This window comes from Rousettus aegyptiacus, unplaced genomic scaffold (assembly GCF_014176215.1).
Source record: "Rousettus aegyptiacus isolate mRouAeg1 unplaced genomic scaffold, mRouAeg1.p scaffold_m13_p_7, whole genome shotgun sequence".
Taxonomy (NCBI): Eukaryota; Metazoa; Chordata; class Mammalia; order Chiroptera; family Pteropodidae; genus Rousettus; species Rousettus aegyptiacus.
This window is the reverse complement of record NW_023416310.1, coordinates 109,157,289-109,183,709: the sequence shown is the minus strand read 5'-3', so window position 1 is coordinate 109,183,709 and position 26,421 is coordinate 109,157,289. Positions and strand designations below refer to the sequence as shown.

Genomic DNA, 26,421 nt, shown 5'->3' with positions numbered 1-26,421 from the left:
CCTCACATGAGCTAAAGACAGGATATGGAAACTACTAAACATTTAATCGAAGCATGTCCACATATTGCAGACAAGAGACGGCTAGTCTAACTCAAAACCCCAGCCACCAGATACAGCCAGAGTCCTGAATACCAGGGAGCACCAGAAGGATTCAGGGAAGCTGCTGGGAACATGTAATAAAGCATTACTGCGTGGAAACACCACTAGGAGTGAATGAGAAGGACTCTCTCCCTTCCTCACACACGATCCCCATCAAATTCTCTTGGCTCAGCCACAGGTACGAAAATAGTAGTGGAAAAATGAGAAACTTGAAGTTATGAAAGCTAATGGAAAGAGGACCAGGGTCCCACTGGGGCTATTAGTCACATCATCACCTGAAAAACGAAGCTACCTGAAAACAAAGGTAAAGAAGCACCCAGAGAACACACCTGTGACATCCAGGTGGAAGGAGACCCTCTGGCCCCCGGCCTCGCAGCTGTACTCCCCGCTGTCCGCCTTCCCAGCCTGCTGCAGCACCAGCCGCCGGACGCAGCCCTTGGCCTCCACACGCACCTTCGAGCTCCCACCTCAGCTTCTTGCCGGCCTTGTACCACGTCACCTCCGTCTGCGCCTGGGCCACCTCGCAGCTCAGCGTAGCACGGGGCCCCCGCCTCGGCCAGCACCTCGCTGCGTGCCTGCTGCTCCTTGGCAAACACCACTGTGGGCTCTGCAGACAGGGAGGGACGCGCAGGGTCAATGATAACTCAAAGTCAGGAGGGTGGCACTGGGGGAAAGGATGACACACGGAGGCGGGAAGCCTGGAAACTCCTCCGAACCCTGCACCTGCTGTGTGGCCTGGAGCTGCCCCACTGCCTTGGCAGCTCAAGCCGCTCATTCATCTACACAACGACCACTGACCCGTGCAGAGGTCTTGGCATCTACACACACCCTACAAACCCTCACACTCAGGTGCAGTAACATCTGCTGTGGTGGCACAGAGGAGTCAATGTGAGACCGCAGCTACCCTTATATAACGATAAACCCTCCTGAGAAAAGGAAAATAAAGTTAGTTCACAAACTCCTCTGTGAACTGGCCAGAGAGGCTGACACACAGTGAGTGACCAGCAGTAAATGCTGTGACATCTGGCCTCATTTACCACAGACCCTCCATCGACCGAGTGCGACCTGCAACACCTCCCTATTGCTTTCCAGTTCTAAACTCACAGATCACACTCCAGGGCATTGCTGACACAGAGCGCTCTAACTGAAGACAAAAGGGAAACACGTTTGCTTTGAAAAGAGAATTCCAGTCAGAATGTGCGCATCGCAGGGGCTCTGCCACCATCTCTGCTCTTCACTGAGTTGGCACAGACGTCCCTCTCTATTTTGCTACATATGGTGCCGAGAAAGCTTCCGTATCATCATGCCTGGAGGGAAGAGTCCCAGAACCCCTAAATCTTGCCTACCCAAGTTTTGTCTTGGGAGCATCCCAAGCGTATCAGGTGGCTGAAATTTCCTCTTCTGCTTTAATGAATTTGGACAGTTCCTGACAGTGAGAACCCGCACATGGGGCTGAGTGAAGGCGGACATGCAGGAGCAGGTAGACCAGCCTCAGGTGAGGGACATCTGGTGTACCTCGGCCCAATATGCTCAGAGGAGGCAGAGTCCCAGACACCGAGGACTAACGGTAGTTGTAAGGAGGTGCTAGGGAAAGTGACCAAGTGCTGAATGTGGACACACCACGAAGACGTGCACGAAGGGCCCTCTCCCTTCTCTGTGCACCCCTCCCATCCAAGGTCCCTGGGCTCAGCCGGGGGTATACAAATGGGAGGTGGGAGAATGGGGTATGTGAAGAGATGAGGTCTAGAGAAGAGAACTCCAGGGTCAGTCTGGACATAAGCCAGTCTCATTGTCATCTGCAATCAGGGCTAAAGCGGCAACATGAGAACCCACCTGTGACGTCCAGGTGGAAGGAGACCCTCTGGTCCCCGGCCTTGCAGCTGTACTCTCCGCTGTCCGCCTTCCCAGCCTGCTGCAGCACCAGCCGCCGGACGCAGCCCTTGGCCTCCACACGCACCTTCGAGCTCCCACTCAGCTTCTTGCCGTCCTTGTACCACGTCACCTCCGTCTGCGCCTGGGCCACCTCGCAGCTCAGCGTAGCACTGGCACCCGCCTCGGCCTGCACCTCGCTGCGTGCCTGCTGCTCCTTGGCAAACACCACTGTGGGCTCTGCGGACAGGGAGGGACACACAGGGTCAATGATAACTCTAAGTCAGAGGGATGGCACTGGGGAAAGGATGACACACGGAGGCGGGAGCCCTGGAAACTCCTCCGGACCCTGCACCTGCTGTGTGGCCTGGAGCTGCCCCACTACCTTGGCAGCTCAAGCAGCTCATTCATCTACACAACGACCACTGACCCGTGCAGGGGTCTTGGCATCTACACACACCTACAAACCCTCACACTCAGGTCCAGTAACATCTGCTGTGGTGGCACAGAGGAGTCAATGTGAGACCGCAGCTACCCTTATATAACGATAAACCCTCCTGAGAAAAGGAAAATAAAGTTAGTTCACAAACTCCTCTGTGAACTGGCCAGAGAGGCTGACACATGGTGACCAGCAGTAAATGCTGTGACATCTGGCCTCATTTACCACAGACCCTCCATCGACTGAGTGCGACCTGCAACACCTCCCTATTGCTTTCCAGTTCTAAACTCACAGATCACACTCCAGGGCATTGCTGACACAGAGCGCTCTAACCGAAGACAAAAGGAAAACACGTTTGCTTTGAAAAGAGAATTCTAGACAGCATGTGTGCATCGCAGGGGCTCTGCCACCATCTCTGCTCTTCGCTGAGTTGGCACAGACACTGCAGTCAAACGTCCCTCTCTATTTTGCTACATATGGTGCCGAGAAAGCTTCCATATCGTCATGCCTGGAGGGAAGAGTTCCAGAACCCCTAAATCTTGCCTACCCAAGTTCTGTCTTAGGAGCATCCCAAGTGTATCAGGTGGCTGAAATTTCCTCTTCTGCTTTAATGAATTTGGACAGCTCCTGATAGTGAGAACCCGCACGTGGGGCTGAGTGAAGGTGGACATGCGGGAGCTGGTAGGCCAGCCTCAGGTGAGGGACATCTGGTGTACCTCGGCCCAAAACGCCAAGTAGGGGGCAGAGTCCCAGACACCGAGGACTAACGGTAGTTGTAAGGAGGTGCTAGGGAAAGTGACCAAGTGCTGAATGTGGACACACCACGAAGACGTGCACGAAGGGCCCTCTCCCTTCTCTGTGCACCCCTCCCATCCAAGGTCCCTGGGCTCAGCCGTGGGTATACAAATGGGAGGTGGGAGAATGGGGTATGTGAAGAGATGAGGTCTAGTGGAGAGAACACCAGGGTCAGTCTGGACATAAGCCAGTCTCATTGTCATCTGCAATCAGGGCTAAAGCGGCAACATGAGAACCCACCTGTGACGTCCAGGTGGAAGGAGACCCTCTGGCCCCCGGCCTCGCAGCTGTACTCCCCGCTGTCCGCCTTCCCAGCCTGCTGCAGCACCAGCCGCCGGACGCAGCCCTTGGCCTCCACACGCACCTTCGAGCTCCCACTCAGCTTCTTGCCGTCCTTGTACCACGTCACCTCCGTCTGCGCCTGGGCCACCTCGCAGCTCAGCGTAGCACTGGCACCCGCCTCGGCCTGCACCTCGCTGCGTGCCTGCTGCTCCTTGGCAAACACCACTGTGGGCTCTGCGGACAGGGTCAGAGATACCCTCTAAGTAAGAAGGACAGCACAAGAGGGGACACTGCACAGGGAGACAGGAAGTCTGGAAACTCCCCTGAGCCCTGCACCAGATGGCGGCCTGGAGCAGCCCCACTGTCTTGTCAGTGACAGGCAGCACATTCATCTGCCTACCATTCACTGCCCACGTGGCCTTTCCAGGTGGGGACACTGGGAACAACTCTCTGGAGCATACACCTTCTAGGAGAGAGACCATGGGTACAGGAGGCATGCACAGATGCCTTCCCAGGGGACAGAGTCTCCCCCCTGATTTTGCGGGGCTTATTGTCATGGTAGTGCAGAGGTGTTCAGAGATTCCCCTTCTGCTGCTCTCATGCTGTCACCTGTTGGCACCCAGGGGCTTGTACCCCCTGTAGTGGTCGATCGTATGATCCTGATGACCCAAAAAGTGGGGCAACTACTCCAACCTTCTTGGCCATTGCTGTTCGCCTCTCTGTGGTGTCACTGCTCAGTCTTTTGCCTGATTTGCAATAGCATTATCTGTCTTCCTTCTTATTCATTTTCAGACCGTTATGTGTAAAGGCTAGAGATTTGACAACTAAGTATCTTGTAAATATCTTAACTATCTGTACAGGTTAGTTTTTGATTCCCCTGGTATCTTTGGAAAAATCACAGTTCTGTTTTAATGCAGTCAAATATAGAAACTTGTCTCATTGTTTTGTTTTAGAAGTATCTCCTTACTCTAAAGTCATTAAATAATCCATCCCATCCTCTGAGGGGTTTGTGGGTTCACCTTTTACACTGTGGTGTCTCACCTACCCGGAGTTCATTTTGAAGTGTGGTGGAAGTTTCCTATCCAGTTGACCTTTGAACAACATGGGTTTGAAGTGCAAGGGTAGACTTATATGACGCTATTTTTACAATAAATACACTGTCAGCCTTTCATATCCCCAGCTTTCACATTTGCACATTCAACCGACAATGATCAAAAATAGGATTTTTGATCTGCAGCTGGGAATCTGCAGATGGAAAAGACAAACTTAAGTAATACGTGCATTTTCAAGTGCATGAGGGTTGGCATCCCTAACGCCCATGTTGTTTAAGGGTCAACTGTGTATATATTTTTGATGATTAAATGTTGAAATCACCACTTATTAAAAAAATGATCCTTTCTTCACTGTCTACACGAGCTAGATGTTGAAAAACAAGCAGGGGCCGTTCAGTGCCCTGCTAGCGAGCTCACGATTCTCTTCCTTTGATTTAATCACTGTTCCTAGGCTGTGACCCCATTATCTTTATTACTGTAGCATTCTGACAATTCTCGATATCTTATAGATACATGTTCACACCTAGATCTTCTTGCTTGGACTCTGGAATCTGCTTCTCCATTTTCAGCCCCCCAAAGAAAAACATTTGTTGATCAGACGTGAACATATGTGAGTCTTCCACAGACTTCCAACCATTTCTTCAGATCTTCTTTACCATCTCTCAAAAATGTTTAACAATTTTCCTCCACTGATATCATAAACAGCTTTATTAAACTGGGAACTAGAAATGTGATACATTTCATGCTATTCTAAATCTTTTAAAAGTTCATTTTCCAACTGTGTTAATAGTACGTGGACATAAAATGATTTTGCTCATTGATTTTTTACACAGTAACTTTTCTAAACTCTTATTAATTCCAATAATTAATCTTTAAGATTTTCTGCATCAGGATTCATATCATCTGTGAATTCCACTTATTTTTCCCATTTTTATAACTCACATTATTTTCCCCCTTCCTCTGTGGTAAAAAGGCACACAGAGATGGTGACAGTGACCTCATGTGTTGTTCTCTGTCTCAAAGGCAAAATTTTCAAGGTTCTTGCTAAGTATGCAGTTACCTGATGCCTTCTGTAGTACTATTTATCAAATTAAAGATAGACAATCTTATTTATAGATTGTTAAGAATTTTATGACATGAGTTGATGCTAAATTTTATCAAACGTTAGTTCTGAATTTATAACATTAATTTTATCATGGTTTTAGTCTGCATTTATTGAGATAATCACATCATTTTTTTTATTCAATCTGATAGTGTCATGCTTTATACTGATCTCCTCATGTTTCTAAAGGTAAATCAGCTCTGCATTCTGGCACCACAACCTCCATCGCAGTGTATTATCTTTTTGATATATTGCTGAACTCAGCTTGCTAATATTTGTCTAACATTTTGCCTTGATACTTATAGTAGAGCTGCCTGTAATTTTAACTCTTGTTTCATTCCTTGCCATATTTTGATATCCATATTATATTATCTACAGAACACAATCTGAAGACTGTATTTCTTTCAATCTCTAGAAAAATCTCCACAAACAGGGAACAACTTCTTTCTTGAACATTCATGTAATTTACCAGTAGAGCCACTGGGATTAAATTTTTCTCTCTGAAAAGGTTATTGATTATGGTCCTATTATTTAAAAGATTGTAGGAAATAAAAAATGCTTTAAAAAAGATTATAGGACTATTAGAGGTATTTAATTCTTTTGTGTCACTTATGGTATAATTTTGTAAGAACTGGCAAAATTGTTCAAACTTTTCAAATTTATTATCATAAAACAATTTGTCATATCCTCTTACAATAATGTTTGACAAAAATCAGGGTGAGTTTTTGTGTATATACACACCCATTATATCCTGACATAATACCAAACTGTTATGCGCTGGCACCTGGGCTCATTGTAGGTTGTCAGCTACTGCTTTCTGACATTAACATCCTCTTAATGAAAGGAAAATAAATTTAGTTATTGGATTTCCCTAGGAACCATCCAGGGAGGAACAGACACACTAACCATTATGGAAAATCCATGAAAAAAATACTGTTTTATGAGACAGTGGTGGGTGCTACCAGAGGAATTCAAAATTAACAGTGTGAAGTGATGTAGTATCAGATATATACTTTTTTCCATTTCTGAATTTACAAATCAAACTTAAATGAGAATGCTGACATAAAATGTTTTAACTGAAAACAAAGGGAAACAAATATTACAACAAAATATGGATCTAGATTTGGTATATGGAGTGAAAGAGGAACAAGTCTCCCTGAACACCTAAAACTATAATATACCAAATTTTTAGTTTTGAGATAATTACAGGTATGATTAAGTAGCCAAAATTACCCCTTTAATTTCGTTCAATGAAATTCCAACAGCTGTCCCTAGCAAGAACCCTCACATGAGCTAAAGACAGGATATGGAAACTACTAAACATTTAATCGAAGCATGTCCACATATTGCAGACAAGAGACGGCTAGTCTAACTCAAACCCCAGCCACCAGATACAGCCAGAGTCCTGAATACCAGGGAGCACCAGAAGGATTCAGGGAAGCTGCTGGGAACATGTAATAAAGCATTACTGCGTGGAAACACCACTAGGAGTGAATGAGAAGGACTCTCTCCCTTCCTCACACACGATCCCCATCAAATTCTCTTGGCTCAGCCACACGTACGAAAATAGTAGTGGAAAAATGAGAAACTTGAAGTTATGAAGGCTAATGGAAAGAGCACAAGGGTCCACTGGGGCTATTAGTCACATCATCAGCTGAAAACGAAGCTACCTAAAAACAAAGGTAAAGAAGCACCCAGAGAACACACCTGTGACATCCAGGTGGAAGGAGACCCTCTGGCCCCCGGCCTCGCAGCTGTACTCCCCGCTGTCCGCCTTCCCAGCCTGCTGCAGCACCAGCCGCCGGACGCAGCCCTTGGCCTCCACACGCACCTTCGAGCTCCCCACTCAGCTTCTTGCCGTCCTTGTACCACGTCACCTCCGTCTGCGCCTGGGCCACCTCGCAGCTCAGCGTAGCACTGGCCCCCGCCTCGGCCTGCACCTCGCTGCGTGCCTGCTGCTCCTTGGCAAACACCACTGTGGGCTCTGCGGACAGGGAGGGACACACAGGGTCAATGATAACTCTAAGTCAGAGGGATGGCACTGGGGAAAGGATGACACACGGAGGCGGGAGCCCTGGAAACTCCTCCGGACCCTGCACCTGCTGTGTGGCCTGGAGCTGCCCCACTACCTTGGCAGCTCAAGCAGCTCATTCATCTACACAACGACCACTGACCCGTGCAGGGGTCTTGGCATCTACACACACCTACAAACTCTCACACTCAGGTGCAGTAACACCTGCTGTGGTGGCACAGAGGAATCAATGTGAGACCGCAGCTACCCTTATATAACGATAAACCCTCCTGAAGAAAGGAAAATAAAGTTAGTACACAAACTTCTCTGTGAACTGGCCAGAGAGGCTGACACACAGTGAGTGACCAGCAGTAAATGCTGTGACATCTGGCCTCATTACCACAGAACCTCCATCGACCGAGTGCGACCTGCAACACCTCCCTATTGCTTTCCAGTTCTAAACTCACAGATCACACTCCAGGGCATTGCCTGGCACAGAGCGCTCTAACTGAAGACAAAAGGGAAACACGTTTGCTTTGAAAAGAGAATTCCAGTCAGAATGTGCGCATCGCAGGGGCTCTGCCACCATCTCTGCTCTTCACTGAGTTGGCACAGACACTGCAATCAAACATCCCTCTCTATTTTGCTACATATGGTGCCGAGAAAGCTTCCGTATCATCATGCCTGGAGGGAAGAGTCCCAGAACCCCTAAATCTTGCCTACCCAAGTTTTGTCTTGGGAGCATCCCAAGCGTATCAGGTGGCTGAAATTTCCTCTTCTGCTTTAATGAATTTGGACAGTTCCTGACAGTGAGAACCCGCACATGGGGCTGAGTGAAGGCGGACATGCAGGAGCAGGTAGACCAGCCTCAGGTGAGGGACATCTGGTGTACCTCGGCCCAATACGCCAAGTAGAGGCAGAGTCCCAGACACCGAGGACTAACGGTAGTTGTAAGGAGGTGCTAGGGAAAGTGACCAAGTGCTGAATGTGGACACACCACGAAGACGTGCACGAAGGGCCCTCTCCCTTCTCTGTGCACCCCTCCCATCCAAGGTCCCTGGGCTCAGCCGTGGGTATACAAATGGGAGGTGGGAGAATGGGGTATGTGAAGAGATGAGGTCTAGTGGAGAGAACACCAGGGTCAGTCTGGACATAAGCCAGTCTCATTGTCATCTGCAATCAGGGCTAAAGCGGCAACGTGAGAACCCACCTGTGACGTCCAGGTGGAAGGAGACCCTCTGGCCCCCGGCCTCGCAGCTGTACTCCCCGCTGTCCGCCTTCCCAGCCTGCTGCAGCACCAGCCGCCGGACGCAGCCCTTGGCCTCCACACGCACCTTCGAGCTCCCACTCAGCTTCTTGCCGTCCTTGTACCACGTCACCTCCGTCTGCGCCTGGGTCACCTCGCAGCTCAGCGTAGCACTGGCCCCCGCCTCGGCCTGCACCTCGCTGCGTGCCTGCTGCTCCTTGGCAAACACCACTGTGGGCTCTGGGGACAGGGCGGGATGCACAGGATCAATGGTAACTCTAGTCAGGAGAACGGCACTGGGAAAGAATACACAAGGAGGTAGGAGGCCTGGAAACTCCTCCGGGCCTTGATTCAAATGGTGGCCTGGAGCTGCCCCACTGCCTTGTCAGCGACAAGCAGCACATGCATCTGCACATTGACCACTGCCCACATGGTCCTTCCAAGTGGGGACACTGTGAAAGACTCTCCGGAGCATATGGCCTCTAGGAGAGGGAACACAGGGCCAAGAGACATACACATACACCTTCCCAGATGACACGGAGTCTCCCTGGCAATTGTGGAGGGCATGTTGTCACTGTAGTTCAGTGGAGTTCCCACAGCTCCCCTCCACCTTCTCTCTGAGTTGTCATCTGTTGGCACCCGGGGAAGAATGAGTTGTACCCCTGTGGCTGCCTTTTGCACTTTTAAACTTATAAAGTAGTGAACATTTTCTGATATTTTTAGTCATTAGTTTTCCTGGTCGTGATGTTGCTCTTCAACATTTGAGCCATTTTCAATATAATTGGCTTTCTCTTCATACTCATTTTAGGGGCTCGTTATATTTTAAATGCTAAAGCATAAAAGGTTATGTGTGCTGTAAAAATCTCTCCATCTATGTGTCTTGCCATTGCACTTTTTCATGGTGTCTTCTGATAAAATAAGATTCCTAATCTTAATATAAACAAATATATAAATTTGTCCTTTGCATTTATGTCCTGTTAACAAAGTCTGCCATCACCTTGAGGTCATGAAGTCATCTACACTTCTGCTAGAGTGTTACATGCCAAACTGAGGTCTCTAACCCACCTAGATTAATGTCTGCATTTGATGTGAGCAGTAGTTCCAATTTTATTTTATTTTTATATAGTTAATGAGCTCAGCATCATTTATAAAAAGACTTCCTATCTCTGCACCTGGCACTAGCAACATGGGAAAAAAACAAAAAGATGAAGGGTATATGCATAGAGCACTGCCGAGGGCAACATTTCATCCCTTTGGTCCATTACACATCTTCATTTGCACCACGTTGTCTTTATCACTGAAGCCCACTGATAAGCCTAGAACAACCAACGCTGTCACCCTGCTTATCTCCAGGACAGTACTTTGTACTCAATCCATCAGCATCCATCCCCATCAAAAGCCCTAGCTTCAATCTTTTGTAGGAATGAACAGCTCTGAGTCCCCAGAGCTTCTGTCTTCTCTAGATCTTCCTACTCTCTCTCAAAAACATGTAATAATTTTACCCACTTGACACCATTGGAATCAAATCTTATTTATTAGATCTGGAATTAGAAAATGGTATTGTTGAAGCTATTGTAAATCTTTTAAAATACCATCTTCCAAGTGTTTGCTGCTAGCATATGTATATGAAGTGTTTTCTGCATGTCGGTTTTTTTAACGTGGTAATCTTTCCCAAGTCTCTTACCAAGTCTAATCATTAATCTTTTGAATTTTCTGAATTGGTAACCATATTATCTGTAATTCTACCTTTTTAAATTTTACATTTAATTAAATTTTAATTTAGTGTATCTTATTTTCCTCCTTATTGTGTTGTCCAATGTTGGACAAGAGTGGTGACAGAAAGCCTCTTACGATGTTTCTACTCCCAAAGTCACATCTTCTACTTTCAGTGATGTTAGCTGGTGTTTCCTGTAGCACCATTTTCCAAATTAAGGAAGAATGTCTTTATTTATGGTTTAAGAATTTATATCATAAACTGATGCTAAGTTTTATTAAATACTTTTTTAGGAGACATGATGATAAATTTTATCGAACATTTTTATTCTGCCTTTGTTGAGATAATCACATTTTCTCTTTCAATATGCTGATATTATGCATTATTTTTATGTAATACATCTATCGTTAAACCGACTATGCATTCTTGGACTATGACTCCCATCGATGTGTACTGTCCTCTACTTATGTTGCACCATTTCATTTATTAACATCTTGCGTAAGATTTTGGCCTTGATATTCATGAGATTGGCCTATAATTTTAATTCTGCATATTTCCTCATGAGTTTTGTTATCGACATTATGCTATCTACACAAAATGAATTAGAGACGGTATATCCTTTGTCTATCATCTAGAAAAATCTCCACAAACATAGAACAATTTCTTCCCAGAATATTTGATATAATTTATCAGTAGAGCCACTGGTCTTAGGCCTTTCTCTATAAAAAGATTTATTACTGGTTCTGTTTCTTCAGAGCTTATAGGACTGTTAGAGTTTTCTATTTCCCCTTGTGTCTATTGTGATATAGTTTTCTAGAAATTAGCCACGTGTTACAATTTTTGAATTTTTTACATAAAAAAATTGTCATGTTTTCTTTAAACAAAGTTCCTCAAAGACACAAAGCATGTTTTGGTATCATTCACACCCAGGAACCATGGACACAGACACGCAACACTGTTTTGTGTTGGCACCTCTGAGTGAATATGGGATTGCAGCCCGTCTCTATTTAACATAAGACTCTCTTAACAAAACAAACAACAAAAAAAAGTACATTTATTTTTCAGCCTTCTCTCTGAACCAACCAAGGAGGAACAGACAACTCACATGATATATTATGAAACGCTATGACGTAAGTGCCACTTGGCCAGTCAGGCTGCTGCCACAGGAGCTCACACCTGACAAAGCGTGCTGGTGTGGCACAAACTCCTTGTTCCACTCCATGTCTAATCTACACATCAGACTGCAAAGGGGTTCCACACAGAATGTTCTAACAGGACACACGTCCCCAAATGAGAGTCACCTGGTCTACTGCAGACCCAAAAGCCAAGCTATGAGGACTCAGGAAAAAAAGAGAAAACCAGACAGGTGCGGGGAACATACAAAACATTATTGTATGGAAACACCGCTCAAGAACATAAATGGCCCTTCTCCTTCCAAACACACCCTTCCAATCTAGCCACCCTTGGCCCAGTCATAGAAGGACAAATAGGCAGGGAGAGGACGGGAGATGCGAGAGCTGCAGAGAAAACTATGGAGGATCTAGCTGAACATCAGTCCCATCAACTCCAAAATATTCAGGTTTCCAAGAACCTACTTATGACATCCAGGCGGAAAGAGACCCTCTGGCCTCCGGTCTCACAGCTGTACTCCCTGCCATTGGTCTTCCCAGCCTGCTGCAGCACCAGCCGCCGGAGGGAGCCCTTGGCCTCCACGCGCACCTTCGAGCTCCCACTCAGCTACTTACGATCTTTGTACCACATCACTTCTGTTTGTGCCTGGGCCACCTCGCAGCTCAGTATAGCGCTGGACCCCACTTCAGCCTGCATCTCACTGCGTGCCTGTTGCTCCTTGACAAACACCAGTGTGGGCTCTGGGGACAGGGAGGAACGCATGGGACAAGACACCATCTAAGTCAAAAGGACGACAATGGGGAAAGGAGCACACAGGGAGGCAGGAGCCCAGGAAACTCTTCCGGGCCCCGCACCAGCAGTGTGGCCTAGAGCAGCCCCACTACCTTGTCTGCAACAAGCAGCTCATTCACCTACACGCTGGCCATTGACCTGGGCAGGGGTCTTGGCATCTACACACACCACAAACCCTAACATACTGGTACAGTAACAACTACTGTGGTGGTATGTAGGAGTTGATGTGACACCGCAGCCACCCTTATACAAAGTTAAACACTCCTGAGAAAAGGAAAATAAAGTTAGTAAACAGACTTCTCCGTGAACCGGCCAGAAAGGCTCAGACACATAGTGATCAGCTGTAAATGCTGTGACGCCCAGATTTACCAAAGACCCCTTCCTCATCGACCACGGATGACCTGCCACAGTTCCCTATTGCTTTCCAGTTCTAAACTCACAGATCACACTCCAGGGCAATCCTGGCACAGAGCGCTCTAACCGAAGACAAAAGGGAAACACGTTTGCTTTGAAAAGAGAATTCCAGACAGAATGTGTGCATCGCAGGGGCTCTGCCACCATCTCTGCTCTTCACTGAGTTGGCACAGACACTGCAGTCAAACGTCCCTCTCTATTTTACTGCATATGGTGCCAAGAAAGCTTCCATATCGTCATGCCTGGAGGGAAGAGTTCCAGAACCCCTAAGCTTTGCCTACCCAAGTTCTGTCTTAGGAGCATCCCAAGTGTATCAGGTGGCTGAAATTTCCTCTTCTGCTTTAATGAATTTGGACAGCTCCTGATAGTGAGAACCTGCACATGGGGCTGAGTGAAGGCGGACATGCGGGAGCTGGTAGACCAGGTGAGGAACATCTGGTGTACCTCGGCCCAATACGCCAAGTAGGGGCAGAGTCCCAGACACCGCGGACCAACGGTAGTTGTAAGGAGGTGCTAGGGAAAGTGACCAAGTGCTGAATGTGGACACACCACGAAGACGTGCACGAAGGGCCCTCTCCCTTCTCTGTGCACCCCTCCCATCCAAGGTCCCTGCGCTCAGCCGTGGGTATACAAATGGGAGGTGGGAGAATGGGGTATGTGAAGAGATGAGGTCTAGAGGAGAGAACCCCAGGGTCAGTCTGGACATAAGCCAGTCCCATTGTCATCTGCAATCAGGGCTAAAGAGGCAACATGAGAACCCACCTGTGACGTCCAGGTGGAAGGAGACCCTCTGGCCCCCGGCCTCGCAGCTGTACTCCCCGCTGTCCGCCTTCCCAGCCTGCTGCAGCACCAGCCGTCGGACGCAGCCCTTGGCCTCCACACGCACCTTCGAGCTCCCACTCAGCTTCTTGCCGTCCTTGTACCACGTCACCTCCGTCTGCGCCTGGGCCACCTCGCAGCTCAGCGTAGCACTGGCCCCCGCCTCGGCCTGCACCTCGCTGTGTGCCTGCTGCTCCTTGGCAAACACCACTGTGGGCTCTGCAGACAGGGAGGGACACACAGGGTCAATGATAACTCTAAGTCAGAGGGATGGCACTGGGGAAAGGATGACACACGGAGGTGGGAGCCCTGGAAACTCCTCCGGACCCTGCACCTGCTGTGTGGCCTGGAGCTGCCCCACTACCTTGGCAGCTCAAGCAGCTCATTCATCTACACAACGACCACTGACCCGTGCAGGGGTCTTGGCATCTATACACACCTACAAACCCTCACACTCAGGTCCAGTAACATCTGCTGTGGTGGCACAGAGGAGTCAATGTGAGACCGCAGCTACCTTTACATAAAGGTAAACCCTCCTGAGAAAAGGAAAATAAAGTTAGTTCACAAACTCCTCTGTGAACTGGCCAGAGAGGCTGACACATGGTGACCAGCAGTAAATGCTGTGACATCTGGCCTCATTTACCACAGAACCTCCATCAACCGAGTGCGACCTGCAACACCTCCCTATTGCTTTCCAGTTCTAAACTCACAGATCACACTCCAGGGCATTGCTGACACAGAGCGCTCTAACTGAAGACAAAAGGGAAACACGTTTGCTTTGAAAAGAGAATTCCAGACAGCATGTGTGCATCGCAGGGGCTCTGCCACCATCTCTGCTCTTCACTGAGTTGGCACAGACACTGCAGTCAAACGTCCCTCTCTATTTTGCTACATATGGTGCCGAGAAAGCTTCCATATCGTCATGCCTGGAGGGAAGAGTTCCAGAACCCCTAAATCTTGCCTACCCAAGTTCTGTCTTAGGAGCATCCCAAGTGTATCAGGTGGCTGAAATTTCCTCTTCTGCTTTAATGAATTTGGACAGCTCCTGATAGTGAGAACCCGCACGTGGGGCTGAGTGAAGGTGGACATGCGGGAGCTGGTAGGCCAGCCTCAGGTGAGGGACATCTGGTGTACCTCGGCCCAATACGGCAAGTAGAGGCAGAGTCCCAGACACCGAGGACTAACGGTAGTTGTAAGGAGGTGCTAGGGAAAGTGACCAAGTGCTGAATGTGGACACACCACGAAGACGTGCACGAAGGGCCCTCTCCCTTCTCTGTGCACCCCTCCCATCCAAGGTCCCTGGGCTCAGCCGTGGGTATACAAATGGGAGGTGGGAGAATGGGTATGTGAAGAGATGAGGTCTAGTGGAGAGAACACCAGGGTCAGTCTGGACATAAGCCAGTCTCATTGTCATCTGCAATCAGGGCTAAAGCGGCAACGTGAGAACCCACCTGTGACGTCCAGGTGGAAGGAGACCCTCTGGCCCCCGGCCTCGCAGCTGTACTCCCCGCTGTCCGCCTTCCCAGCCTGCTGCAGCACCAGCCGCCGGACGCAGCCCTTGGCCTCCACACGCACCTTCGAGCTCCCACTCAGCTTCTTGCCGTCCTTGTACCACGTCACCTCCGTCTGCGCCTGGGCCACCTCGCAGCTCAGCGTAGCACTGGCACCTGCCTCGGCCTGCACCTCGCTGCGTGCCTGCTGCTCCTTGGCAAACACCACTGTGGGCTCTGCGGACAGGGTCAGAGATACCCTCTAAGTAAGAAGGACAGCACAAGAGGGGACACTGCACAGGGAGACAGGAAGTCTGGAAACTCCCCTGAGCCCTGCACCAGATGGCGGCCTGGAGCAGCCCCACTGTCTTGTCAGTGACAGGCAGCACATTCATCTGCCTACCATTCACTGCCCACGTGGCCTTTCCAGGTGGGGACACTGGGAACAACTCTCTGGAGCATACACTTTCTAGGAGAGAGACCATGGGTACAGGAGGCATGCACAGATGCCTTCCCAGGGGACAGAGTCTCCCCCCTGATTTTGCGGGGCTTATTGTCACGGTAGTGCAGAGGTGTTCAGAGATTCCCCTTCTGCTGCTCTCATGCTGTCACCTGTTGGCACCCAGGGGCTTGTACCCCCTGTAGTGGTCGATCGTATGATCCTGATGACCCAAAAAGTGGGGCAACTACTCCAACCTTCTTGGCCATTGCTGTTCGCCTCTCTGTGGTGTCACTGCTCAGTCTTTTGCCTGATTTGCAATAGCATTATCTGTCTTCCTTCTTATTCATTTTCAGACCGTTATGTGTAAAGGCTAGAGATTTGACAACTAAGTATCTTGTAAATATCTTAACTATCTGTACAGGTTGGTTTTTGATTTCCCTGGTATCTTTGGAAAAATCACAGTTCTGTTTTAATGCAGTCAAATACAGAAACTTGTCTCATTGCTTTGTTTTAGAAGTATCTCCTTACTCTAAAGTCATTAAATAATCCATCCCATCCTCTGAGGGGTTTGTGGGTTCACCTTTTACACTGTGGTGTCTCACCTACCCGGAGTTCATTTTGAAGTGTGGTGGAAGTTTCCTATCCAGTTGACCTTTGAACAACATGGGTTTGAAGTGCAAGGGTAGACTTATATGACGCTATTTTTACAATAAATACACTGTCAGCCTTTCATATCCCCAGCTTTCACATTTGCACATTCAACCGACAATGATCAAAAATAGGATTTTTGATCTGCAGCTGGGAATCTGCAGATGGAAAAGACAAACTTAAGTAATACGTGCATTTTCAAGTGCATGAGGGTTGGCATCCCTAACGCCCATGTTGTTTAAGGGTCAACTGTGTATATATTTTTGATGATTAAATGTTGAAATCACCACTTATTAAAAAAATGATCCTTTCTTCACTGTCTACACGAGCTAGATGTTGAAAAACAAGCAGGGGCCGTTCAGTGCCCTGCTAGCGAGCTCACGATTCTCTTCCTTTGATTTAATCTCTGTTCCTAGGCTGTGACCCCATTATCTTTATTACTGTAGCATTCTGACAATTCTCAATATCTTATAGATACGTGTTCACACCTAGATCTTCTTGCTTGGACTCTGGAATCTGCTTCTCCATTTTCAACCCCCCAAAGAAAAACATTTGTTGATCAGACATGAACATATGTGAGTCTTCCACAGACTTCCAACCATTTCTTCAGATCTTCTTTACCATCTCTCAAAAATGTTTAACAATTTTCCTCCACTGATATCATAAACAGCTTTATTAAACTGGGAACTAGAAATGTGATACATTTCATGCTATTCTAAATCTTTTAAAAGTTCATTTTCCAACTGTGTTAATAGTACGTGGACATAAAAAAGATTTTGCTCATTGATTTTTTACACAGTACCTTTTCTAAACTCTTATTAATTCCAATAATTAATCTTTAAGATTTTCTGCATCAGGATTCATATCATCTGTGAATTCCACTTATTTTTCCCATTTTTATAACTCACATTATTTTCCCCCTTCCTCTGTGGTAAAAAGGCACACAGAGATGGTGACAGTGACCTCATGTGTTGTTCTCTGTCTCAAAGGCAAAATTTTCAAGGTTCTTGCTAAGTATGCAGTTACCTGATGCCTTCTGTAGTACTATTTATCAAATTAAAGATAGACAATCTTATTTATAGATTGTTAAGAATTTTATGACATGAGTTGATGCTAAATTTTATCAAACGTTAGTTCTGAATTTATAACATTGAATTTTATCATGGTTTTAGTCTGCATTTATTGAGATAATCACATCATTTTTTTTATTCAATCTGATAGTGTCATGCTTTATACTGATCTCCTCATGTTTCTAAAGGTAAATCAGCTCTGCATTCTGGCACCACAACCTCCATCGCAGTGTATATCTTTTTGATATATTGCTGAACTCAGCTTGCTAATATTTGTCTAACATTTTGCCTTGATACTTATAGTAGAGCTGCCTGTAATTTTAACTCTTGTTTCATTCCTTGCCATATTTTGATATCCATATTATATTATCTACAGAACACAATCTGAAGACTGTATTTCTTTCAATCTCTAGAAAAATCTCCACAAACAGGGAACAACTTCTTTCTTGAACATTCATGTAATTTACCAGTAGAGCCACTGGGATTAAATTTTTCTCTCTGAAAAGGTTATTGATTATGGTCCTATTATTTAAAAGATTGTAGGAAATAAAAAATGCTTTAAAAAAGATTATAGGACTATTAGAGGTATTTAATTCTTTTGTGTCACTTATGGTATAATTTTGTAAGAACTGGCAAAATTGTTCAAACTTTTCAAATTTATTATCATAAAACAATTTGTCATATCCTCTTACAATAATGTTTGACAAAAATCAGGGTGAGTTTTTGTGTATATACACACTCATTATATCCTGACATAATACCAAACTGTTATGCGCTGGCACCTGGGCTCATTGTAGGTTGTCAGCTACTGCTTTCTGACATTAACATCCTCTTAATGAAAGGAAAATAAATTTAGTTATTGGATTTCCCTAGGAACCATCCAGGGAGGAACAGACACACTAACCATTATGGAAAATCCATGAAAAAAATACTGTTTTATGAGACAGTGGTGGGTGCTACCAGAGGAATTCAAAATTAACAGTGTGAAGTGATGTAGTATCAGATATATACTTTTTTCCATTTCTGAATTTACAAATCAAACTTAAATGAGAATGCTGACATAAAATGTTTTAACTGAAAACAAAGGGAAACAAATATTACAACAAAATGTGGATCTAGATTTGGTATATGGAGTGAAAAGAGGAACAAGTCTCCCTGAACACCTAAAACTATAATATACCAAATTTTAGTTTTGAGATAATTACAGGTATGATTAAGTAGCCAAAATTACCCCTTTAATTTCGTTCAATGAAATTCCAACAGCTGTCCCTAGCAAGAACCCTCACATGAGCTAAAGACAGGATATGGAAACTACTAAACATTTAATCGAAGCATGTCCACATATTGCAGACAAGAGACGGCTAGTCTAACTCAAACCCCAGCCACCAGATACAGCCAGAGTCCTGAATACCAGGGAGCACCAGAAGGATTCAGGGAAGCTGCTGGGAACATGTAATAAAGCATTACTGCGTGGAAACACCACTAGGAGTGAATGAGAAGGACTCTCTCCCTTCCTCACACACGATCCCCATCAAATTCTCTTGGCTCAGCCACACGTATGAAAATAGTAGTGGAAAAATGAGAAACTTGAAGTTATGAAGGCTAATGGAAAGAGCACAAGGGTCCACTGGGGCTATTAGTCACATCATCACCTGAAAACGAAGCTACCTGAAAACAAAGGTAAAGAAGCACCCAGAGAACACACCTGTGACATCCAGGTGGAAGGAGACCCTCTGGCCCCCGGCCTCGCAGCTGTACTCCCCGCTGTCCGCCTTCCCAGCCTGCTGCAGCACCAGCCGCCGGACGCAGCCCTTGGCCTCCACACGCACCTTCGAGCTCCCACTCAGCTTCTTGCCGTCCTTGTACCACGTCACCTCCGTCTGCGCCTGGGCCACCTCGCAGCTCAGCGTAGCACTGGCCCCCCGCCTCGGCCTGCACCTCGCTGCGTGCCTGCTGCTCCTTGGCAAACACCACTGTGGGCTCTGCGGACAGGGAGGGACACACAGGGTCAATGATAACTCTAAGTCAGAGGGATGGCACTGGGGAAAGGATGACACACGGAGGCGGGAGCCCTGGAAACTCCTCCGGACCCTGCACCTGCTGTGTGGCCTGGAGCTGCCCCACTACCTTGGCAGCTCAAGCAGCTCATTCATCTACACAACGACCACTGACCCGTGCAGGGGTCTTGGCATCTACACACACCTACAAACCCTCACACTCAGGTCCAGTAACATCTGCTGTGGTGGCACAGAGGAGTCAATGTGAGACCGCAGCTACCCTTATATAACGATAAACCCTCCTGAGAAAAGGAAAATAAAGTTAGTTCACAAACTCCTCTGTGAACTGGCCAGAGAGGCTGACACATGGTGAGTGACCAGCAGTAAATGCTGTGACATCTGGCCTCATTTACCACAGACCCTCCATCGACTGAGTGCGACCTGCAACACCTCCCTATTGCTTTCCAGTTCTAAACTCACAGATCACACTCCAGGGCATTGCTGACACAGAGCGCTCTAACTGAAGACAAAAGGGAAACACGTTTGCTTTGAAAAGAGAATTCCAGTCAGAATGTGCGCATCGCAGGGGCTCTGCCACCATCTCTGCTCTTCACTGAGTTGGCACAGACACTGCAATCAAACATCCCTCTCTATTTTGCTACATATGGTGCCGAGAAAGCTTCCGTATCATCATGCCTGGAGGGAAGAGTCCCAGAACCCCTAAATCTTGCCTACCCAAGTTTTGTCTTGGGAGCATCCCAAGCGTATCAGGTGGCTGAAATTTCCTCTTCTGCTTTAATGAATTTGGACAGTTCCTGACAGTGAGAACCCGCACATGGGGCTGAGTGAAGGCGGACATGCAGGAGCAGGTAGACCAGCCTCAGGTGAGGGACATCTGGTGTACCTCGGCCCAATACGGCAAGTAGAGGCAGAGTCCCAGACACCGAGGACTAACGGTAGTTGTAAGGAGGTGCTAGGGAAAGTGACCAAGTGCTGAATGTGGACACACCACGAAGACGTGCACGAAGGGCCCTCTCCCTTCTCTGTGCACCCCTCCCATCCAAGGTCCCTGGGCTCAGCCGTGGGTATACAAATGGGAGGTGGGAGAATGGGGTATGTGAAGAGATGAGGTCTAGTGGAGAGAACACCAGGGTCAGTCTGGACATAAGCCAGTCCCACTGTCATCTGCAATCAGGGCTAAAGCGGCAACGTGAGAACCCACCTGTGACGTCCAGGTGGAAGGAGACCCTCTGGCCCCCGGCCTCGCAGCTGTACTCCCCGCTGTCCGCCTTCCCAGCCTGCTGCAGCACCAGCCGCCGGACGCAGCCCTTGGCCTCCACACGCACCTTCGAGCTCCCACTCAGCTTCTTGCCGTCCTTGTACCACGTCACCTCCGTCTGCGCCTGGGTCACCTCGCAGCTCAGCGTAGCACTGGCCCCCGCCTCGGCCTGCACCTCGCTGCGTGCCTGCTGCTCCTTGGCAAACACCACTGTGGGCTCTGGGGACAGGGCGGGATGCACAGGATCAATGGTAACTCTAGTCAGGAGAACGGCACTGGGAAAGAATACACAAGGAGGTAGGAGGCCTGGAAACTCCTCCGGGCCTTGATTCAAATGGTGGCCTGGAGCTGCCCCACTGCCTTGTCAGCGACAAGCAGCACATGCATCTGCACATTGACCACTGCCCACATGACCCTTCCAAGTGAGGACTCTGTGAAAGACTCTCCGGAGCATATGGCCTCTAGGAGAGGGAACGCAGGGCCAGGAGACGTACACATGCACCTTCCCAGAAGACACAGAGTCTCCCTGGCAATTGTGGAGGGCATGTTGTCCCTGTAGTTCAGTGGAGTTCCCACAGCTCCACTCCACCTGCTCTCTGAGTTGTCATCTGTTGGCACCCGGGGAAGAATGAGTTGTACCCCTGTGGCTGCCTTTTGCACTTTTTAAACTTATAAAGTAGTGAACATTTTCTGATATTTTTAGTCATTAGTTTTGCTGGTGGTGATGGTTACTATTCAACATTTGAGCCATTTTCAATATAATTGGCTTTCTCTTCATACTCATTTTAGGGGCTCGTTATATTTTAAATGCTAAAGCATAAAAGGTTATGTGTGCTGTAAAAATCTCTCCATCTATGTGTCTTGCCATTGCACTTTTTCATGGTGTCTTCTGATAAAATAAGATTCCTAATCTTAATATAAACAAATATATAAATTTGTCCTTTGCATTTATGTCCTGTTAACAAAGTCTGCCATCACCTTGAGGTCATGAAGTCATCTACACTTCTGCTAGAGTGTTACATGCCAAACTGAGGTCTCTAACCCACCTAGATTAATGTCTGCATTTGATGTGAGCAGTAGTTCCAATTTTATTTTATTTTTATATAGTTAATGAGCTCAGCATCATTTATAAAAAGACTTCCTATCTCTGCACCTGGCACTAGCAACATGGGAAAAAAAACAAAAAGATGAAGGGTACATGCATAGAGCACTACCGAGGGCAACATTTCATCCCTTTGGTCCATTACACATCTTCATTTGCACCACGTTGTCTTTATCACTGAAGCCCACTGATAAGCCTAGAACAACCAACGCTGTCACCCTGCTTATCTCCAGGACAGCATCCATCCCCATCAAAAGCCCTAGCTTCAATCTTTTGTAGGAATGAACAGCTCTGAGTCCCCAGAGCTTCTGTCTTCTCTAGATCTTCCTACTCTCTCTCAAAAACATGTAATAATTTTACCCACTTAACACCATTGGAATCAAATCTTATTTATTAGATCTGGAATTAGAAAATGGTATTGTTGAAGCTATTGTAAATCTTTTAAAATACCATCTTCCAAGTGTTTGCTGCTAGCATATGTATATGAAGTGTTTTCTGCATGTCGGTTTTTTTAACGTGGTAATCTTTCCCAAGTCTCTTACCAAGTCTAATCATTAATCTTTTGAATTTTCTGAATTGGTAACCATATTATCTGTAAATTCTACCTTTTTAAATTTTACATTTAATTAAATTTTAATTTAGTGTATCTTATTTTCCTCCTTATTGTGTTGTCCAATGTTGGACAAGAGTGGTGACAGAAAGCCTCTTACGATGTTTCTACTCCCAAAGTCACATCTTCTACTTTCAGTGATGTTAGCTGGTGTTTCCTGTAGCACCATTTTCCAAATTAAGGAAGAATGTCTTTATTTATGGTTTAAGAATTTTATATCATAAACTGATGCTAAGTTTTATTAAATACTTTTTTAGGAGACATGATGATAAATTTTATCGAACATTTTTATTCTGCCTTTGTTGAGATAATCACATTTTCTCTTTCAATATGCTGATATTATGCATTATTTTTATGTAATATATCTATCGTTAAACCGACTATGCATTCTTGGACTATGACTCCCATCGATGTGTACTGTCCTCTACTTATGTTGCACAATTTGGTTTATTAACATCTTGCGTAAGATTTTGGCCTTGATATTCATAAGAGATTGGCCTATAATTTTAATTCTGCATATTTCCTCATGAGTTTTGTTATCAACATTATGCTATCTACACAAAATGAGTTAGAGACGGTATATCCTTTGTCTATCATCTAGAAAAATCTCCACAAACATAGAACAATTTCTTCCCAGAATATTTGATATAATTTATCAGTAGAGCCACTGGTCTTAGGCCTTTCTCTATAAAAAGATTTATTACTGGTTCTGTTTCTTCAGAGCTTATAGGACTGTTAGAGTTTTCTACTTCCCCTTGTGTCTATTGTGATATAGTTTTCTAGAAATTAGCCACGTGTTACAATTTTTGAATTTTTTACATAAAAAAATTGTCATGTTTTCTTTAAACAAAGTTCCTCAAAGACACAAAGCATGTTTTGGTATCATTCACACCCAGGAACCATGGACACAGACACGCAACACTGTTTTGTGTTGGCACCTCTGAGTGAATATGGGATTGCAGCCCGTCTCTATTTAACATAAGACTCTCTTAACAAAACAAACAACAAAAAAAAGTACATTTATTTTTCAGCCTTCTCTCTGAACCAACCAAGGAGGAACAGACAACTCACATGATATATTATGAAACGTTATGACGTAAGTGCCACTTGGCCAGTCAGGCTGCTGCCACAGGAGCTCACACCTGACAAAGCGTGCTGGTGTGGCACAAACTCCTTGTTCCACTCCATGTCTAATCTACACATCAGACTGCAAAGGGGTTCCACACAGAATGTTCTAACAGGACACACGTCCCCAAATGAGAGTCACCTGGTCTACTGCAGACCCAAAAGCCAAGCTATGAGGACTCAGGAAAAAAAAGAGAAAACCAGACAGGTGCGGGGAACATACAAAACATTATTGTATGGAAACACCGCTCAAGAACATAAATGGCCCTTCTCCTTCCAAACACACCCTTCCAATCTAGCCACCCTTGGCCCAGTCATAGAAGGACAAATAGGCAGGGAGAGGACGGGAGATGCGAGAGCTGCAGAGAAAACTATGGAGGATCTAGCTGAACATCAGTCCCATCAACTCCAAAATATTCAGGTTTCCAAGAACCTACTTATGACATCCAGGCGGAAAGAGACCCTCTGGCCTCCGGTCTCACAGCTGTACTCCCTGCCATTGGTCTTCCCAGCCTGCTGCAGCACCAGCCGCCGGAGGGAGCCCTTGGCCTCCACGCGCACCTTCGAGCTCCCACTCAGCTACTTACGATCCTTGTACCACGTCACTTCTGTTTGTGCCTGGGCCACCTCGCAGCTCAGCATAGCGCTGGCCCCCACTTCAGCCTGCATCTCACTGCGTGCCTGTTGCTCCTTGACAAACACCAGTGTGGGCTCTGGGGACAGGGAGGAACGCATGGGACAAGACACCATCTAAGTCAAAAGGACGACAATGGGGAAAGGAGCACACAGGGAGGCAGGAGCCCAGGAAACTCTTCCGGGCCCCGCACCAGCAGTGTGGCCTAGAGCAGCCCCACTACCTTGTCTGCAACAAGCAGCTCATTCACCTACACGCTGGCCATTGACCTGTGCAGGGGTCTTGGCATCTACACACACCTATATACCCTCACATACTGGTACAGTAACAACTACTGTGGTGGTATGTAGGAGTTGATGTGACACCGCAGCCACCCTTATACAAAGTTAAACACTCCTGAGAAAAGGAAAATAAAGTTAGTAAACAGACTTCTCCGTGAACCGGCCAGAAAGGCTCAGACACATAGTGATCAGCTGTAAATGCTGTGACGCCCAGATTTACCACAGACCCCTTCCTCATCGACCACGGATGACCTGTCACAGTTCCCTATTGCTTTCCAGTTCTAAACTCACAGATCACACTCCAGGGCAATGCTGGCACAGAGCACTCTAACCGAAGAGAAAAGGGAAACACGTTTGCCTTAAAAAGAGAATTCCAGACAGAATGTGCGCATCGCAGGGGCTCTGCCACCATCTCTGCTCTTCACTGAGTTGGCACAGACACTGCAGTCAAACGTCCCTCTCTATTTTGCTACATATGGTGCCGAGAAAGCTTCCATATTGTCGTGCCTGGAGGGAAGAGTTCCAGAACCCCTAAGCCTTGCCTACCCAAATTCTGTCTTAGGAGCATCCCAAGTGTATCAGGTGGCTGAAATTTCCTCTTCTGCTTTAATGAATTTGGACAGCTCCTGATAGTGAGAACCCGCCCATGGGGCTGAGTGAAGGCGGACATGCAGGAGCAGGTAGGCCAGCCTCAGGTGAGGGACATCTGGTGTACCTCGGCCCAAAACGCCAAGTAGGGGCAGACTCCCAGACACCGAGGACCAACGGTAGTTGTAAGGAGGTGCTAGGGAAAGTGACCAAGTGCTGAATGTGGACACACCACGAAGACGTGCACGAAGGGCCCTCTCCCTTCTCTGTGCACCCCTCCCATCCAAGGTCCCTGGGCTCAGCCGTGGGTATACAAATGGGAGGTGGGAGAATGGGGTATGTGAAGAGATGAGGTCTAGTGGAGAGAACACCAGGGTCAGTCTGGACATAAGCCAGTCCCATTGTCATCTGCAATCAGGGCTAAAGAGGCAACATGAGAACCCACCTGTGACGTCCAGGTGGAAGGAGACCCTCTGGCCCCCGGCCTCGCAGCTGTACTCCCCGCTGTCCGCCTTCCCAGCCTGCTGCAGCACCAGCCGTCGGACGCAGCCCTTGGCCTCCACACGCACCTTCGAGCTCCCACTCAGCTTCTTGCCGTCCTTGTACCACGTCACCTCCGTCTGCGCCTGGGCCACCTCGCAGCTCAGCGTAGCACTGGCCCCCGCCTCGGCCTGCACCTCGCTGTGTGCCTGCTGCTCCTTGGCAAACACCACTGTGGGCTCTGCAGACAGGGAGGGACACACAGGGTCAATGATAACTCTAAGTCAGGGGGATGGCACTGGGGAAAGGATGACACACGGAGGCGGGAGCCCTGGAAACTCCTCCGGACCCTGCACCTGCTGTGTGGCCTGGAGCTGCCCCACTACCTTGGCAGCTCAAGCAGCTCATTCATCTACACAACGACCACTGACCCGTGCAGGGGTCTTGGCCTCTATACACACCTACAAACCCTCACACTCAGGTGCAGTAACATCTGCTGTGGTGGCACGGAGGAGTCAATGTGAGACCACAGCTACCCTTACATAAAGTTAAACCCTCCTGAGAAAAGGAAAATAAAGTTAGTTCACAAACTCCTCTGTGAACTGGCCAGAGAGGCTGACACATGGTGACCAGCAGTAAATGCTGTGACAACTGGCCTCATTTACCACAGACCCTCCATCGACCGAGTGCGACCTGCAACACCTCCCTATTGCTTTCCAGTTCTAAACTCACAGATCACTCTCCAGGGCAATCCTGGCACAGAGCGCTCTAACCGAAGACAAAAGGGAAACACGTTTGCTTTGAAAAGAGAATTCCAGACAGAATGTGCGCATCGCCGGGGCTCTGCCACCATCTCTGCTCTTCACTGAGTTGGCACAGACACTGCAGTCAAACGTCCCTCTCTATTTTA

General features: G+C 47.2%; 1 protein-coding gene across 1 annotated transcript in view; it reads right to left on the bottom strand.

Annotated features, from left to right (window-relative positions):
- OBSCN (obscurin, cytoskeletal calmodulin and titin-interacting RhoGEF) overlaps positions 1–26,421 on the bottom strand; it is a 176,250-nt gene that overhangs the window by 116,171 nt on the left and 33,658 nt on the right. Inside the window, 6 exon segments of the mRNA XM_036225074.1 lie at positions 3,443–3,718; positions 8,860–9,135; positions 13,709–13,984; positions 15,217–15,492; positions 20,635–20,910; positions 25,477–25,752. Coding sequence (XP_036080967.1) covers positions 3,443–3,718; positions 8,860–9,135; positions 13,709–13,984; positions 15,217–15,492; positions 20,635–20,910; positions 25,477–25,752 — 1,656 coding nt within the window.